Source organism: Notamacropus eugenii, chromosome 6 (assembly GCF_028372415.1).
Source record: "Notamacropus eugenii isolate mMacEug1 chromosome 6, mMacEug1.pri_v2, whole genome shotgun sequence".
NCBI classification, from domain to species: domain Eukaryota; kingdom Metazoa; phylum Chordata; class Mammalia; order Diprotodontia; family Macropodidae; genus Notamacropus; species Notamacropus eugenii.
Window position 1 is genome coordinate 3,724,537 of NC_092877.1, and position 18,300 is coordinate 3,742,836.

At 55.5% G+C, this 18,300-nt stretch overlaps 2 protein-coding genes across 3 annotated transcripts; one reads left to right on the forward strand and one right to left on the reverse strand.

Annotated features, from left to right (window-relative positions):
• Nucleotides 1-1,064: 1,064 nt before the first annotated feature.
• Nucleotides 1,065-6,408, forward strand: ACP2 (acid phosphatase 2, lysosomal). Of its 2 annotated transcripts, none has more exons than XM_072617601.1 (11): nt 1,065-1,318; nt 1,722-1,817; nt 2,227-2,313; nt 2,886-3,038; nt 3,135-3,233; nt 3,324-3,413; nt 3,835-3,967; nt 4,848-4,930; nt 5,094-5,200; nt 5,312-5,487; nt 5,570-6,408. In XM_072617601.1, the coding sequence occupies exons 1-11, from the start codon at nt 1,184-1,186 to the stop codon at nt 5,701-5,703; spliced, it is 1,293 nt and encodes a 430-aa protein (XP_072473702.1). In that variant the 5' UTR covers nt 1,065-1,183; the 3' UTR covers nt 5,704-6,408. The 2 variants fall into 2 exon arrangements, with proteins under 2 accessions (XP_072473702.1, XP_072473701.1); XM_072617600.1 differs by having other exon boundaries at nt 1,131-1,318; nt 1,722-1,856.
• A 78-nt stretch (nt 6,409-6,486) lies between these two features.
• DDB2 (damage specific DNA binding protein 2) lies at nt 6,487-17,833 on the reverse strand. The gene is given in 12 exon segments (XM_072617599.1): nt 6,487-6,796; nt 6,987-7,032; nt 7,122-7,286; nt 8,521-8,663; nt 8,946-9,123; nt 9,211-9,310; nt 10,272-10,417; nt 13,536-13,727; nt 14,116-14,249; nt 17,279-17,572; nt 17,575-17,682; nt 17,685-17,833. Coding segments are annotated over 12 exon segments (1,716 nt in total). The 5' UTR covers nt 17,752-17,833; the 3' UTR covers nt 6,487-6,653.
• Between the last annotated feature and the right edge of the window lie 467 nt (nt 17,834-18,300).

The following is an 18,300-nucleotide window of genomic DNA, read 5'->3' on the forward strand; positions in this document are numbered from 1 at the left end:
GCCCTCAGGCGGGGCTCCAGGCCCCAAGTACCCAGGCCCCAGGCCGGGCTCCAGGCCTCAGGCCCCAGGTACCCAGGCCTCAGGCGGGGCTCCAGGCTCCAGGCCGGGCTCCAGGCCTCCAGGCCCCAGGTACCCAGGCCCCAGGCCTCAGGCGGGGCTCCAGGCCCCAGGCCCCAGGTACCCAGGCCTCAGGCGGGGCTCCAGGCCCCAAGTACCCAGGCCCCCAGGCAGGGCTCCAGGCCCCAGGTACCCAGGCCCCAGGCCGGGCTCCAGGCCCCAGGCTCCCAGGCCCCAGGTACCCAGGCCCTCAGGCGGGGCTCCAGGCCCCAAGTACCCAGGCCCCAGGCCGGGCTCCAGGCCTCAGGCCCCAGGTACCCAGGCCTCAGGCGGGGCTCCAGGCTCCAGGCCGGGCTCCAGGCCTCCAGGCCCCAGGTACCCAGGCCCCAGGCCTCAGGCGGGGCTCCAGGCCCCAGGCCCCAGGTACCCAGGCCTCAGGCGGGGCTCCAGGCCCCAAGTACCCAGCCCCCAGGCGGGGCTCCAGGCCCCAGGTACCCAGGCCTCAGGCGGGGCTCCAGGCCCCAGGCTCCCAGGCCCCAGGTACCCAGGCCTCAGGCGGGGCTCCAGGCCCCAGGCCGGGCTCCAGGCCTCCAGGCCCCAGGTACCCAGGCCCCCGGGCCACGTGGTAGAAAAGGCGGCTCTCGCCCTCCAGGGGACAACTGGCCTGGAAGGGCTCGAAGCGCTTCGCCACCACGCCCTCTTCCAGGCCCAGCCCTTATTTAACAAACGAGGGCATTAAGGCACGGGGCTGGGCTCGGCGGGGGAGGGGGAGTGGGGGGCCCATGCAGCTAATCCATCGCGCAGGGGCACGGGGGCGGGATTGGAACCGGGAATCGACCTAGCTCCTTCCGCTCCGCCCCGCCCCCAGGGGGCGCTGTCCTCGGCGGCCCCTCCTCCAGCCGGAGGCCTCGCGCCCTTTCCTACGCCCCTCCACCCCGCCCCCCAGGCCCGCGGCCCGCTGGTCAATTTCCCTCCTCCTTCCTCTGACCCGGGCTTCCTTCTCCCTCAACAAAGATGGCTGCGCGGGCGCTTCCTGTGGGAGCTCCGGGCCGCGCGTCCGGGCCGCTTCGGCGACTCCCCGGCTAAGGTTCCGGGCTCGCGGGCCCCTCAGTAGGCGGCGGCGGCGATGGCGGGTGGACAGTCCGGCAGCCGCGGCTGGGGATCTCCGCCGCCGCTGCTCCTGGCCAGAGGCCTGGGCCTCCTGCTGCTGCTGCTGCCGAGGCCGCCCGCTCAGGCCCGGAGTCTCCGCTTCGTGATTTTGGTGCTGAAGTCGGGGGGCGCAGAGCCGGGGTCTCCGCGGGGTCGAGGGGCTGTGGGCTCGGGGTGGGAGGGGGGCTTCGAGGCTAGGGATCGTCAGGTCGGAGTCGGGGGTGTCTTGGGCTGGGGAAGAGTGGGGGGCCGGGGAGGAGGCTCCGGCGTTCCGGGCGGACCTCTGCGTAAGCAAGGGGCTCGCTCTGGGCGCAGGGGGTCTCCGGGTAAGGATCGATATTGGAGGCCGGGGGGGGAGCCGGGCCGGAGCGAGGGAGGAGGCTTTCGGGGCGTCACCCCCCGCCCCCCCGTGACGGGGGCCACCCCAGGACCTTGCTCTGCGGGGAGGGCGGGGGGGTTCGGGTAAAGGGGCGCCGGGAGTGAGGGGCTACGGCGCGGTTCTCCTTCTTCCTCAGCTGTACCGACACGGAGACAGGTCCCCCGTCAAGGCCTACCCCAAGGACCCCTATCAGGAGGGAGAGTGGCCCCAGGGCTTTGGCCAGCTGACCAAGGTCTGTCCCGGCGCCCCGACCCTGGGACTCTCACGAGTGGTTCGTTAAATGACATTGATTTCCGTGGGAACCCGTGTATTGTGTTCTATGCGCTCAGAAAGGTTCCGCAGAGGGGTCTCTAGGTTCCCCCAAAGTGCCCCGGGCATGTCGTGGACGCCAAAAATAAGGAAATGGCTAGGACCCTAGGTGCTAGGTCCAGCTGCCTGCAGAGCAGAGCTGGAGGATCTGCGACCCCTCCTCCTGACCAGCTTAGATCAGGGGCACCCTTATCCAGCTCCCCCCACCCATCTGGCTGGACCGACTGACTAGGGGTGCTGATCCACTCAGTACCAGTCCTTCCTTGGGCAGAATTAGAGACCAGCAGAGTCTAAGGTTCCCCGGCTTGACCAGCCCTTGGGTCTGCCTGCAGGAGGGGATGCTCCAGCACTGGGAGCTGGGCCAGGCTTTACGGCGGCGCTACCAGGGCTTCCTCAATGCCTCCTACCACCGGGAAGAGGTGAGCCTAGGGATCCAGACAGGGAGGTTCTGGGAGGGCTTCTGCCTCTCTCTGCTTGGCACCACCTGGGGGAGCTTTTCCAGTACAAGGAGGAGAGAGCTCTCTAGGCTCACTGCTCCATTCCGTCCTTGAGGGGAGGGAGCATTTCCATCCATGTGGCTCCAGACCAGGAAGGAAAGTTGCCAAGCACCACCACCTCTGAGAAGGAAACCTCTGCACTGGGAAGGTTAATCAGAGCCACTTGATCTGCTCTCAGGTGCCTTGGGGGATTCCCCCTGCCTCCCTGGCCACAGCTGGTGGTTGTGAGCCAAGGGCTAGGTAAACCACAAGCCCTAAGGAAATCTGAGTTGTGAGTGCAGCTGGTCGAGGGACCGTACCCTAACGACAGCTTCTACCCCAGGTTCTCCAGTGTTGCTCCACTCTCCCAAATTCTATTTTTTCCGGTCTGCTCCTCTTATCACAGTAGTCCAAGGCCGGAGGAGTGCCTACAGCTGCTGGGAGGTCTGCTGTCCCAAGGGCCAAAGTCCTTTCCCAGCCACTCTGACAGAGGTTTGCTCACTTTTCCTTGGCAGGTTTACATTCGGAGCACAGACTTTGACCGCACCCTTATGAGTGCTGAGGCCAACCTGGCTGGACTCTTCCCTGTTGAGGGGGCACAGTCTTTTAATCCAAATATCACATGGCAGCCTATCCCTGTCCATACAGTCCCTGAGGCCCAGGATAAGGTGAGGCTGACTGTCCCTTCACCTATAAGGACACTCCCTCCTCCTCATTTCACCAGTCACTGATCCTTGCCCTGCTTTGCTCCCCTCTGGCTACAGCTGCTGAAGTTCCCACTGGGCCCTTGTCCTCGGTTTGAGCAGCTACAGAATGAGACTCGCCAGACCCCTGAATACCAAAATGAGACCGCTAAGAATGCTGTAAGTGGGGTTGAAGGTGGCAGGAAGTCATGATGCCATCAGCCCACAGGAAACAGGGTGACCATGACCACCTCTGGTTTACCTTCACAGCAATTTCTGGAGATGGTCGCTAATGAGACAGGTGTCACAGACCTGACACTAGAGACAGCCTGGAACATCTATGACACTCTTTTCTGTGAGGTGTGCAGACCACAGACCCCAGGGTTCCTCCTCCAGGGGCCTGGGTCATTAATCACAGGCCCTACGCAAGGGAAGAGGCCTCCCACCACCTACTGAGGCATATTAGGGGAGCGGACACAACTTCCCCTCCCAGGGCTGAAAGAGAACCTCCAAATGGGAAATGGTTTCCTAACTGTCAGCAGTTCTTATGTGACTCCATATTGCTGAGTCAGACTGTCTGTATGGAAGCTTCCTCTTCTTGTCTGCCCCACCACCCAATCCCCAGACATACTGGCTGCCACCCTGGTCCCCGGGTCTCATCTCTCTCCTCTTTCCCCTCCCCTCCCACATGAGCGCATGTACTCACATAGCCATTTGCCCATTTGGGATCCCTGGGCTCCTTCTAACCCACCTTGCATTAACCTGCCCATATGGTATACAGCAAACTCATGACCTGCCCTTACCGACCTGGGCCTCGCCCCAGACTATGCAGCGCCTTAGGCAGCTCAAGGATCTCAGTTTCCGGTTCCTTTTTGGGATGTACCAGCCAACAGAGAAGGCCCGGCTTCAGGGAGGTGAGTGACAAGGAAGGCACACCACTCTCCTCAGAATCCCTCCAAAGCTCCCCTGGTGTCTCTGGCTTCTGTGCCCAGACTCATCTGCCAGCACTTGTCATATGTAAGTCCCATCTTCACAGAGCTGCTCATCTTTCCCATCCATTTCTTCATCTCTGAAGAGCGAGTTAGTTGGGTTCATTTCTGCCCTGAATTCAGAACCTGTTTGGAGAGCCTCTTTTGGTTGTTGTTTAGTCATGTTCAACTCTTCATGACCCCATTTGGGGTTTTCTTGGCAGATATACTCAAGTGGTTTGCCCTTGTCTTCTCCAGCTCATTTTATAGGTGAGGAAACTGAGGCAGGCAGGGTGAAGTCACTTGCCTGGGCTCACATAGCTAGTCTGAAGCCAGATTTGAACTTGGGAAGATAAGTCGTCCTGACTCCAGATCCAGCATTTTTATCAACTGTGCCACTTGGCTGCCCTCAGAGAGCCTTGGATTATCCCAAATAAATAAATAAATGAAAGTGGGCAGGACCCACTTTGGTACAGGTGCAAGAATAGATAATCCCGTGACCATGGACCTTGCCTGTCAAAGGCATCTGAGTCACCTCTTGGGGGCTGCCTCAGTGTACTCCAGGTATTTTCTCATGGACTCATCACTGACTAAAGCCATATATCGTTGAGCAGGTTGTCTCACTGAAGCCCATGCTGCCTTTTGAGATCATAAGTTGTTCAAAGGCAGGGACTGTGCTTTTTAATACTGTCAACATTTTCTTTGAAATTCTAGTTATCTGGTAAAACTGGTAGCTGGGCTCAAATGAAGGAGTTCTTCTAGAGGGCAAGGATGCTCTGATGGCCACAAGCAGTGACTCAACATTTCTGAGTGTGTTTTCTTTCAGGGGTCCTCCTAGCAGAGATTCGAAAGAACCTCACATGGGCAGCCTCAGCCTCCCGGCATCCGAAGCTGCTGGTCTACTCTGCGGTGAGCCAACTCTTTAACTCATGTTTTCTCACCCATAGTTGACCCCCACTTTCCTAGACTCTCTATTCCTAGGCTATTTGGGGATGCCAGCAGGAAAGACCCTCCCCACTGGGGGGGTGTGTGTGTAAGGGCCATCAGGAATGAAAGAGCCTTCTTCTTACAGCATGACACCACACTGGTGGCACTGCAGATGGCTCTGGACATCTACAATGGAGAACAAGCTCCTTATGCCTCCTGCCACATGTTTGAACTTTACCAAGAAGACGATGGGTGAGTAGGCCTGGCTTCCTGGTGAATCTCCAAGGGTAGAGGTTGGAAGGGGCAGGATGGTCCCCAGCTTGCCAGCACAGCCTGGAGATTGAGCTTTCCTGCTGCCCTCAGGAACTTTACTGTGGAGATGTATTTCCGGAATGACAGCACCAAGGCTCCGTGGCCCCTGGCCCTGCTCGGCTGCTCCCAGCGTTGCCCCCTCCCAGACTTCCTACGCCTCACTCTGCCCCTGGTACCAGAGGACTGGGAACAGGAGTGCCAAGGGACAAGCAGTGTCGCAGACACAGGTGAGCCCCGGACCATTCTCTTGTCATCTCACACAAAGGGTCTCCTGCCCCCTCAAGACCTCACTCCTCTTCCTGTCCTCAGAGGTGATCGTGGCGCTGGCCGTGTGTGGCTCCATCCTGTCCTTGCTCATCCTGTTACTTCTCACAGTCCTGTTCCGAATGCAGGCCCAGCCTCCAGGTTACCGCCATGTTGCCGATGGGGAAGACCATGCCTGACAACCACTAGGCCCCCTCCCTACAGCCTTGTGGAGGAGGTGGGCAGGCCCCTTGCCTCCTGCCTCTTCCCATTCATAGACAGGAGGCCTTTGGCCGGACTGCCCTTTGATTGTGCCCAGGCTAGGGAAGCTGGGAAGCCAATCTGATGCAGAGACGTAAGCCCTGACCCCAGGACCCTCCTCACTCAGCATTTCTGAGCAGGTGTGTGAGGGCTTGTCTTCTCCCTGCCAGTCCTGGGGGGCAGGACAGAGCAGCAGCAATGCATTTCATGCTAGGTAAGTATCTAGTGATCAGATGAAAGGAGTCCTTTGGTCAGTCCAGAGTAGTTCTGGATACTACGTTCTGCAACAGCCTGGAAACTTTGGCAGATGGCTTACAGGACATTCTATCTTATCTCCCACCACCCCCATGCCTCTTTAGCCAGTCTTTTCTTCCTACCCTCAAGGCAGGGGTCACAGCTCCAACTCATTGAGGTTGGAAACCTCAGGGTTAGTTGCTGCTGTTTCCACTTCTCTGAATCCTGAATTGGCTTGAAGAATGTATGTAAAGAGATGGGGGAAGGGGGGGGGAGGAGAGTACAGGCACATCCAGGGCACAGAAGACACGAATCCTAGGCAAACGCAGGTCGTGAGCTATACAGCTCTGGGCTGTAGCCCAGAAGGGACGAAGGTGGACTCCAAGGGGAATGAAAGTGTTGGAACTCTCCATGTTGTTTCTTGTGTCTTTGTGGGGAGGAAGACGGCCTCTTCTTTCACCAAGCTCTGTCCAGAGAACCCAGGGAGCTTCCCAAATGGATATAACTTTATTGACAGTTAAGAGTGAAAACATCCCAAATCAAACTGCAGCCTGGCAGCCAGATACAGGGAAGGGCATCAGGAGCCTTCCAGAGGAAGCCCCAGTGGGCTCCTGGAGCCTGCCCTTCCAGGCACAGATGCTTTTCCTGCTGTCTGCTAATTTGGGCCTGCTCTCTTTCGAGGGGAGGGCTGGTGGGTTGACCGGTTCCTCCCTAATCCTTGTTCACTCATTGCCTGGATCAACCCCTCCTGCTTCCTTCTCACAGCCTCCTCTGGGCTCCAGATGAGAATATTGTAACCTAGGATAAGGAGAAAGACCTTACTGTTCCTAGCCTCTCCAGGCACTTTGGGGTTGGCCCCCTGAAGCCAGACAAGGCTGGTTAGAAACGTTGGCTAGCAAGGTCCCTAGTTCTGGGCTGACCAAGTGGGAGAACTCAGGTCAGCACCTCTTCTCACTAAGCTGGAGCAGGAGAATTTTTGTGTACTCACCCATTGCAGAGGCCAATGTATCTCCCATGGGATTAAACTTGTTTAGCTACGAAGAAGACAAGAAAAGGTGAGGATGATAGAAGAGTGCCCAGGGGCCTTTTGGAATCCCCACCCACAACATGATCCAGGCCTCACCGAGATGATGCCAGGGCAGTCTGGGTCATATAGCTGACATGTCATCTTCCCTGAGCTCCCATCAAATAAATCAATCGTCCGAGGCTCATCAAGGGTGAAACCTGCAAAATTGGGGTCTGGATAGCGACCCACCACGATGAGGTCATAACGCGGGTGCCATGTTGCCTAGGGAGGACAGGGTGGTGATCAGAGGGCTTAGAACCCTGGCCCTTCAGCAGGCATGGCAGTCATGGTCCATTTGATGGAGATAAGACAGATAAACATGCAGAGCCAGTCATGTACATGGTGGATAATCCAAGGCTGGTTTTCACCAACTGCCTGGAACATTTTAGGCCTGGCCATCTCCCTCTACTGCGAGTTGCTATGTAGTAAAGACATACAAACTACTTTTAGTCAAATCGTTAGGGGAAGGGAGGGGGATAATGCCAGCATACCTATAGTAAAGAGAAATGTTCTGGACCAATTAAGACAGTGCTGAATCTAGAATTGGATTAAATCTAGTATCCCTGTACAAGCAAAGACTCACATATTAAATATATGGAGACATAAAGTCTAAGAGTGGCTGAAAGAGCAGGGAGTAGGTATGGTTAAAACAGGAAAGCTTCATAAATCATAAATTTGAAAGAGGAAAGAATTTAGCAGACAAAGGAGAAGTGGAGTACATAATACTGGAAGCAAACCACCTGTTATTGGCCAGTGTGCTTCCTGGAGGGGCAAACGCGAGCTGAGAAGGAGCAGAGCAAGAAGGAGCTGTCGGGTCAAAGGGCCTTGAGATACATTCAGGGAAGCTTAGATTTAACTTGAATCGACCAAGAGCCCTCCATGGGCTGGAGGGAAAGGGAATGAGACAATCCAAAAATGGTTCCAAAGAGGCTCTTAACGATCTGAAGAAATGGCACCTAAAAGCCTGAGGGCCTGGCCTAGGGCTGTGGACAAGGCGAGCAAAGGACCAAACTCGTTTAAGAGGAAAGTCTGCCAAGGATGAGGGGAGGGCCAAGAGGGGTTATCCAGAGCTCTCTTGCTGGGAACCTGGGGGACCAGGAGAGTGATGCCGGGCATGGGGCTGGGCAAAGCAACTGTGCACAAGAAACCACGAATTTCCTTTGAGATGGTGTAAGATTGCTGAGAAATGCTGTCTGCAGAAGAGATGGGACTGTAGAGAGCAGAGTCCTCTGCATACAGTGCCTAAGCAATAAATGAAGCCAGGGGAAGGGGCTCATACTTGACAAGAAAGTGAGAGTCGTTAGCCAGGAGAAAATAAAGTACAGGATCATGGGAAGTCGCGGCAGAGTTCCAAGGACAGGGCTCCAGGATGACTCGTTTGGGTTTTCCAAGGGCAAACCTGACCAGTTCCTTGGCACTGGATTGTTTCCAAGGCCAAACACGTACTGCTACTCACCTTGATGGGTGTGAGGTGTTGGAAGTGGCGATGAGGGTGGGGAATGACATGCTGGGGACATGCCCAGTGGGAGGCAGAATACACCCGGATCTCGCTGTACTGGTCGGTGGTCAGGAGTTTGGCGCCATCTGGACTGAAATAAGCTGGACAAGTGTAGAAGAAGCCTGTGTCTTCAAGGAGCCCCCTCAGTGCATCCCCAGACTGCTGCTCTCTCCCTTCCATCCTCTTCCCCAAGAGCCAGTCCCAGTGTGGAAATCATGAAGAAGCACTCTGGAAACTTCCTGAGAGCTAACTGGGAATAGCTAGAAAGCTCCCAGTGTGAGGGTTTATCCTGTGCCATTTAACTCAAGAGCCTCAAAGAATGGCTGCCATCCCTGCAGAATGGGAACGGGCTCTGGCTCCCAGCTCCCTCCCTCTCCTCACACCTGAATTGACAGCACGCTCATGAGGCATCCAGTGGATGAAGGAAGACTTCCCTCTGACTTGGCGCAGGTCCCAGATCTTCACTGTCTGGTCCACTGAAGCTGTGGCCAACAACCAGTCACAGAGAGGATTCAGAGCTATGCTGGTCACCTTCTTTTTGTGAAATCTGAGATTCCAGATCTGCAGAGAAGAAGGGCTCAGCTCAGGTGGAAGGTGCTGAGGATGGAAAAGGAGCAAGGCCAGGTTTCTGAGTTCTAGGGAACAAACCTCTTTGCCATCCATGTTCAGCAAGATCACATTGCCCACACTATCTCCTGTGACCACCACATGGCTTTTGGCAGACACATCCACACTGGTGTACCAGTAGCTGGAGGGAGAAATAGATCAAGTTTCTTCCCCACATGTTTGAAGTCAGAAACACAAAGCCTGGAACACTGCAGGATGGGATGTGGCAGATTGGTCAGGACTAAGCATGTGATGCTGCTGCTGTGCTGGCGCTGCCGCACTCAGCATGGGTCCTGCAGGCTGGCTCTCTAGCATGTTAGCCCATTCCCCACCCTGGAAAGGCAAGAATAGGAGCCCCAAACTCGGGGGGCTCAGGTACGAGTCCTTCCAAAGCTCTGATAGGATGAGAAGGCAGAGACCCTGGAGGCCCTAGCTGGCCCTTTGGCCAGGGGCAGGAAAGGAAAGGGAGATCCTGCTGCCCACCACAAACTGCTCAGTCTTCTCAGGCGAACCTGGGTCTCCACTGAGCCCTCAAACCCTTAGGGCTAGCCCCCACTCATCGCTGCTGCCACTCTGCCACAGGAGGGACCTGAGACACTGCCCACTCCAGCAGGGCAGTGATCCCTGATGTGGGAGTCAAGAACCCAAGAACCCCTCCCCTCCTATGCACACACACCTCACACAGTACTTGTCTAGCTTCTTGCCCCTGGGGAGATTATGCACATGACCCTCTTCTGGATGGACCAAGAAAATAGGACCCATGACAGGTCTAAGACTCAAGCTTCCAGCTCTAACCCCTGCTCAATGTTTCTTGAGTCAGACAAGCAGGACTGTTAGCCTCATCCCCAGGTCTTGAGTTCGAACTGCACTGAAAGGAACAGGGATATCTCCTGCCATCTCCTCTAGAACAACTCAACCTACCAAGCAAAGGCTCAGCACACAGTCCTGGGCCCTGAAGGAGCCACTCACACCAGAAAGACTACGGGAGCCAGAACAGGAAAATGGCAATAGCTTTCTCTATACCCCTGAAGAAGGGAGAAGGGATCCGGGTGCTCCCTTTGGATCTCAGAAGCCCCTTTTGCCTTGATGGTTTGGCTGCTTACTCCCAGGTGCTTGTGCTGGTGAAGACTCTAATTGTGTTGCCCCGGAAATCCTTGAGGCTGGTGGTCCCCGCCATTGAGGAAATGAATAGCTGGTTGGTATTGAGAGGGTTAAACTTCATTCCTGTGATGCTCCCTCCAGCTCCAATCTGAAAGAAGAAAAGCTGGATGATCAGGAGGAATTGCTGATCCCTTTGGTGCCTAATGAAAAGTGAGCCAGCATGGGCAGGGACCAGAAGTTCATGAGCCAAGAAAGCTCCCTCAGAACAGTGTTGGCTTCAGGGGCTACAGCTGGACCTGAAGGATTCCCCAAGCTGTTGCTCAGCTTCCCAGCCCAACCAGCTCGGAGACACATCACCTGGCAGCCCCACGGACACACTACACCCAACCGACTCCTCTCAGCAGAGGGTACCCTGCTGCTTCTTGGCTACTAGACAGAATAGGATCCCCTTGGTCAAAAGGGCGCACTGGGGGCAGAGCTCAGAGAAGTAGCATCAAACAGATCCCTCCAAGCAGCATATGGACTTAGAAAACCCCAAATTAACATTATGTTTTATATTTTTATTTTGTTAAACATTTCCTAATTCCATTGGAATCTGGTTCAGGACATGCTTGGAGGTTTTCCTGGCCTCTCTGATGTAGGCTGGATTCGGCAGGAGCAGTCAGACACCCTGTGCTCGTCCCAGCTCCACTAATCACTAAGTCATGCAGCCTCAGGCTAGAGACAACCTCTGGGTCAGTTTCCTCATCTGTCCAGTCTGATAGGATGGTTGTGCCAATCAAAGGAGTGAATGGGTGTGACTGAAGACAAGTCTTAAACAAAAAGGCACTGTTAGATCCTCTCAGCCTCTCCTAGCCAGTGACCTGGGTCAATTCGGCCAACTCCCCCACTTCCACAACACTGAACTGATCATCTGCTTAGGATATAAAAGGGTTGGAGAAAAAAGTGGGGTAGAAGAAAAGGAACACGCATTTATTAAGCACCTACTAGGTGCTAAGCACTTTCTGGATACCATCTTATTTGATCAAACAACCTTGTGAGACAGGGGCTCTTCTTATCTCCAAATTATGGCTGAGGAACCAGAAGTTAATGGCCATAGATGGGGTCAGATGGAAACTCAGTTCTGAGTTAAATTCAAGCCCAGTCCCCTGTCCCATCTGCTAGGCCACCCAGCGGCGCAATGACCTGACAGGGGCTCGGTTCATACCTGTCTCTTCTCTAGGGCCTGCAGGATATAAAGTCACAGGGGCATGGTCAGATGTCTAAATTTGGAATGAAATGAGCACTGCTGCTCCCAGGCTGGATTAAAATAAAAAGAGGAGAGTGCCCTTCAGAGGAGGATGTCCCTGCTGCTGGGCGGTGTGCTCACTGGGAGGGAGACAGGCCTCTGCTGGCCCCAGACACTGAGTACGGTGAGGCTTTGGAGAAAGACAAAGAGAGACAGACGGAGGAAAGAAAAGATGAAAACCTGGGAATGGTGAGGGAGATCCCCAGAGTCCCCAGTACCTGTACCTCTAGAAACTGCTAAGCACAGACTCCCCAGGTGAGATCTAGGGTGAGATCTAAAGTGAGATCTGAGATCATTTTCTTCTCTGCTGAGCTGAGACTTTATCTCACTCCCAAAGGGCTCATTTACTCTTGGGTAACTTCCTCATATCTGTTTGCATAAATGGGTTTACTCACTGAGACCATGTTTATATATCAAGCATTTAGTGAAAATAAGCTAATTCCCCATCCCCAGTGATCAGGGAAAGTGGCTTTTATTCTGAACTCCTAAAAGAAAAGTTGGAGGAGGGAGGATGGGGTTGGGCACTTCTTTAGAGGGGTCAGAATAAACTGTCTGTTATTTAACGTGTGGGAGACAAAGTCCTAGGCCAATATTCTAACGGGACTGGCTGTATCCTGCCTGACCCACCCTTGCTAAACTACTTATTAAGAAGGTGGAAATCCTCCTTGGAGATGGGCCAGATCCTCAATCAGATATCTACCTATGCCACATGCAAGGCAGTTTACATTAGACAGTGTATCTTGTGGAAGCTTGCCTGCAGAAATATTTTCACACTATTTCCTGGGCACTTCTCTAGAAAAAATAGGAATTAAAAAAAACTAATCACTGGAATTTTAGTTGTGGTTCTGGAATTTCATGTTTTTTCTCAAGCTTGTTCGCAGTTTTTTTCTAAAACTCAGTGGTTCAGGAGTGATTTCAATGTGAACTGCCCTAGGCTCCAGTCACCACACTGAAGTGGAAGAGGGCAGGGGCTGCGCCCCCTATAGCCAGGAAAGGAAGGAGCAGACAGGAGCCGATCCCACTCCTTCAGTCCCAGCGTGGACCTAGGATTACCACTGCCTACTCCTCAGACATGGGCAGTCCAGCTCAGGCCCAAATGTCCCCCCAAACTCTAGAGCAGATTCAAATGTTAACTTGGAAATGTATGACAAAATGAATACAAGTACAACATAGATAATGCCACTTGGTGGTTTTCTGAGTTTTCTGTGGCCTACAAGGCCTTGTTTGTATTGGAATTTGATACCTCAGTTCTAGAGAAACGGCGCCTACGTTAAGGGATTCAGAAGAACAGCCACTTTCCCTGTCACTATTTAACAATCTGCTTCCTGTTTCCAGCTTAGCACCTCAGCACCCAACCTCAGCATACAAAAAACAGCCTGTGAGAGGGCCGTCCGCTCTTAGCGGTCTCTAGGGCTGCAAGTGCTGGGGATGAAGGGACACCGTGCCGGCGGAGCTCCCACTGTCCACCTAGGTTACAGGCCCTTTCCTCACTTTCTCTTCTCCAGTGGCACCCTTTAGCTGACCCTGTCCAGTGCAGGCCTACCACCCTACAAATGCAAACCCTCTTATAGCAATCTGAGGAGTTCCCCTTCCCCTCCCCAGCTCCTGCTCTGCACCCCAGGACTCGTCTGTTCCACTTAGTGGGCAGATGCCCTACGGGAGCTTAGGTTATCTTTTCCTATAGCAAAGGCCCTCAAACATTTGAATCCTTCTTTGTACGACTCTGGCTTGATTACCAGGTGCCAGTAGAGATTTTTCAATTCTAATGTGCCCAAGTTAATACTTTGTCACATCTACTAGCCCAGGCAACTTCAATACTCAATCTCTTTTTGAGGAGGGGAGAGTCATTGGGCTTTTTCCGCCAATCCAAGAAGCTAATCCAGCACTTGGGAAAGCCTCCCCCAGGTCCCTCAAACACCAGAGAAGCCAGAGTATGGGACAGGGGCAAAAGCATTCAAAGCTAAGCCCAGGAGCTCACCCCTTTAATGAAATAGGTTTTGTCCAGTACTTCATAGTCCCAGAGGATGATGTCTCCACCCTTGGAGCCCACTGCCAGAGTGCTGGGGTGAGTCGGGTGCCATTCCAGGCACGTCGTCCTTCGGTCAAAGGGACTGGCTGTGCGGAAAAGTCGGTAAGAGTCCAAAGAGTGCAAAAAGGCCTTCTGAAGACACTGGTGGCAGAGAGGACAGAAGTGGGACTCAGACATTCACATCACAACATGCCTGTTGTGGCTGTCACAGCTCCTGGGCACTCTTATGGTCTATCTTCCCCACCTCTAGACAGCTAATCACCCAGGATTATGACTAGGAAGCCACCAGCTGTCATCGACAACCCCCTGCTGGAGAGTACAAGACACACTCTGGTCCTACCCTCCCTAACAGGCTGTTACTTGGATCAGGGTGTTTACAATCACTCAAAGTCAGAGAGTCTGATCATGTCCTCTACACACAATTAACTTAACCAGCCCATCCCCTAATGTTAGAGGGAAATCTGTCACAACAGTGGCCAAGGGGCCACCGCTCCATTCCCTTTAGTACCATCTTCAATAGAGATCTCACCTGCTGGAAGGATGCCCGAGGTGCTCTGCCCAGCTGATGTTGGTGGAGAGCCCAAATTATGCTATGAGGGCATTCTCTCTGTCCAGTTGACCCAGGGTGATGCCAGCCTGAAGCATCATCCCCTCTGCCCAAGCCTGCCAAGCAGAAGAAATAAATGTTTCCCGCTTCACCCCAAACTATCATCTACCCCCTCACACAAGAAAGAAGGAACTGATTTTGCTTCTGAAAGCAGCCAAAGAGGAGGGAACGGGGAAAGCCCGAGACACGACCTTAGTTATGACAGCAGGCCAATATCGCTTCTATCCACCCAGACCACACACCACCTGCCGCAGGGCTTTTCCATACTCCTCTTAACCTGGACCTAGTACAATGGGAAATGGACACAGAAAGCAGCAAGTACCCCCCACCCCCAGGGCAGTAACTCTGAATTAAAACAAAGATGGTCTGATCGTGGATGTCCTGGGATCTGAGACATGGAAAATAAGCTAGGAAATATGAACTGCCTTGCAGAGCTTCTAAAATTATTCTAGGAAAACTGAGAGGAAGTGATGTGCTTCAGATGACAAATCTTAAATCCAAGAGAGTGCATGATGTAAAAACTAAAAAAGGGGCGACGCAGAGGTGACTTTGCAAGCAGAGACCCCAAGGTGAATGGCTGTTAGACTTCATGTTTTCCATTCCAAAAGATCAAGCAGACCCAGGGGGACTGATCATGGCCACAATTGCCTTCATCCAAATGTAGGCAGCTATCAATTTGAGGGCTGAGCCCACTATAATCTGCCACTGGAACGGGTCCAAACACTTCCAAAAGCTACAAATCCACATAGTCATCTTATGGTCCCACAGACACAGAAAGTGTCTTACACATGATGCTTCATACTTGTCAGTCTGAATGGTGACCTAGAAGCAAATGGCTGGGGATCTGCTAGTGGGTGCCAGGTCTGAGTCCCAGGAAACCATCTGAAAATGACAGGGAAGAGTTCTGATATTCAGGCACAACAGGAACACCTGTCAGCCACTATCCTTCCTAGAGGTCTTAAGGAATTGTAGCAAAACTCCATCATATGGAAGAGCTCCTAAGGAAGGTTGCCAAGCCTCAGCCAATGACTCATTTGCTTCCCATGGTATTCCATAGGATAAAAATCCTGGCACGATGAGGTATCAGTAAATGCTCAGAAATTTTTTGAAATGGAACCCACCAAGATAAGTATTGGCAGAAGAGCAGGACTCTAAGAAATGCATGTTCCCAAGCTGGTTTCCCTCTCTGGGGCAGAGACTGTGGCAAGAGCTCCAGATTTGGAATTAGAGGCTCAGGGTTTAAATCCTGGCTGATCTGAAGGGCCTGTGTGAACCTCAACTGCCCCTTCTTGGGCCTCCATGCTGTCCTGGGCAGAATGAGGGAACTGCCCTAAGTGAGCTCAAAGCTACTTTTGGGCTCTGGTGTTCTATGTTCTAGGTTGTCTGTCTTCCACTTTGGACAGGCCATATCCCTGAGAGGATTCAATCTGGCTGTTTCCCACCTCCTGCTCTCCCACTCCCCTGACCTCAGTTCTACCCAACACAGGTCCCTGGCCTGCTCTGCCTTGCCCTTCCAGGCCAGTTAATAAGAGGCCCCTTCCTCTCATCTTGCTTCTACCAGCTGCCCCCACAAGACCCAGCACCCATCTGCCTTCGCCATTCTCCAAATTCCTGACCCAGGAAGAGTGAACATGCTCCTTTCCCCTCTTCCTCCCCCACTATCACTCAGCAGCACCTCTCTTCTGTTCGGGCTTGTTAGATCTTTGCTATGGGCCCCCCCAGACTGTGGGGGTTAGATTTTCTTGAGTTCAGGAGCAGGTTCACGGGCACTCTTGCTCTCCTACTCAGGACTTCAGTACAAACGCTGCTGTTTCCTCAAATGCCCTGATCTCCCCTGTCATCAACCTCAACTCCCCCTGCTCAAGCCTCAGGGTGCCTCAGCCACACACCCCAAACTGCCTCCATCACACACAATTCCCCCATTCAGCTGAGATGCCATTTCTTATCTTTCCATCTCTGCCTCTCAACTAAACTTTAGCATTCCACTTTACTGTGACTGCTGGGGACTCCACCCAAATCTAGCCTCACCTTCTCGTTCGGTCTCAAACTCACAACCAGTTCCACTAAAGCTGTCCTCTACCCTGAACCCCTTACAGAGCTCCAACTCTCCCCCGGGTTTATCCCCATCTGCCTTCTGCCCTACTCACGTGCTGAACACCACCAGCCACACAACTGGGTCTGCCCCGAATGGACTGGGTGTCACAGGCCATCTCTGTACCCCTCCCGACCCCGAGGACCTTGGCCTCGCACTCTACAGAAAAATGGACGGGGGCTGCTCACCCGAAGGGGCAGCAGGGTCAGGTGGAAGTTCACTGGGAGCGAGGGTGGGGGAAAGAAGTGCTGGGCAGCAAGGGAGCCAGGGAACAAGAAAGGCTGAAGGGGGAATCCCGGGGAAAGGAGCGGTCAGGGGCGCCCATCTCTCATGGGACTAGAGAGACCAGGGGCTCACACCACTCCCAGCACACCCGGACTGAGCTGCCAGCACCCCACGAGCGGGGCCTTCCTCGCTTCTCCCTCCACACGGTGGCTCGTCACCTGCGCACAGACGCTGGAGCCTCACCCACGAGACGGTGGCCCAGCTATCCAAACCCCACCCCTCCTCTCCCTGCCACTGCCGGGGGCACCACGGGGGTGCCCGCCGGACCCTGACCGTCCTAACCCGCACGGCCCGGCTGCTCCCCACCGCACCCGGGCGCTCGTCAAGCCCCCTCGGCCCCCTGCCCCTCCCGCCCCGCCGGCCTGCCTGGCTCCCTGCACGGCCCCCTGCACGGCCTGGCTGCCCACTGGCCCAGCTCGCCAAGGAAGGCCCTCTTCTTCTATCCCGCTGACCAGCCGCGGGGCGCGGGGTCTACACTGCAGTCCTGCGGACCCGCCGCCGCGAGAGGTGGGGCGGACACGCTTGGGGATCCGCCTCCTGTACCCCCAAAGGGAGGGGGCCGTCCCCCGGGCTTTTGTGCACGTGGAAACCAACCGTGGGAGGCCCGTCTGGACTCGGGGGTGCAACCTCCCCCTCCCGCTCCGTCGGCCGAGGGCCGGCTTCGGGCCCGGGGTGGGGAGGGAAGGACGGAGGGAGGGTCTGCGATACCCCGGGCTGGCGGCCGGCTTCTGCGCACACACCGCCTCTTGGCTCGGGGAGGCTCCAGGGCTGGGGCGCTCCGCTTGCCGAGCCCCTCCGGCCTCTTGGGGGGCATGCCGCCTGGGCCCGGAGAGCGAGCGAGGAGGGGGAGCGGGTCTGGAGCAGGCTCCCCAGAACAGCCCTCAGCCACGGCCACTCGCCAGCAGCCCCAATTTACGCGCGCCGCGCTCGAACTGACTTCCGCCTCTGGTCCCGCCCCCTTCCGCCTGTGGCTCAGCCCCTTCCGGGAGGGGCGGGGAAATCCGGCAAACCGGAAAAGGCAAAGGGGAGGCGTGGGATTGGGCCAAGGATGACCTGCGCACTGCGGCGCTCAGCGACCGGTCTAGGCCAGGAATCAAGATGGTCGTCGGCGCTTTCGTCAGCGCCCCTGAAGCCGCTGCAGGCGCGCCCTTTGCCAGGCCTAAATAAGACCTCACGATCATCGACCAATCAGAACGTCGACTCCTGCTCTGAGGCTTCTAATTGGTGAAAAAGCCTTTCTCGGCCTGAGGATTGGCTAATTCGTCTGGGCGTTGCCGCGGAGGGTGGGTTTAAGAGAGAGTCTTCCCTTTGCTGCCGCGGTAACGCAGGGCGAACGCTCGCCCGCTGGAGCGTTGGCCTCGGCTGGCCGTGCTGGCGAGGCCGCGCTCCTTGCTAGCGTCTACGGCTGCTACCCGGGCCTCGGGGTCCCGGGCCTCGGGGTCCCGGGCTTGGGGGTCCCGGGCCTCGGCGTCCCGGGCTTGGGGGTCCCGGGCCTCGGCGTCCCGGCCGTCGGGGTCCCGGCCGTCGGGGTCCCGGGCCTCGGGTTCCTGGCCGTCGGGGTCTCGAGCCTGGGGGTTCCGGCCGTCGGGGTCCCGGGCCTCGGGGTCCCGGCCGTCGGGGTCTCGGGCCTGGGGGTCCCGGGCGTGGGCTCCTCTGACCAGCAGCCTCTGGCCCCGGCCGGACCGGAGGGGCCCCCGCCCGAAGGGTGAGCTCCCCGCGGGACCTTGGGC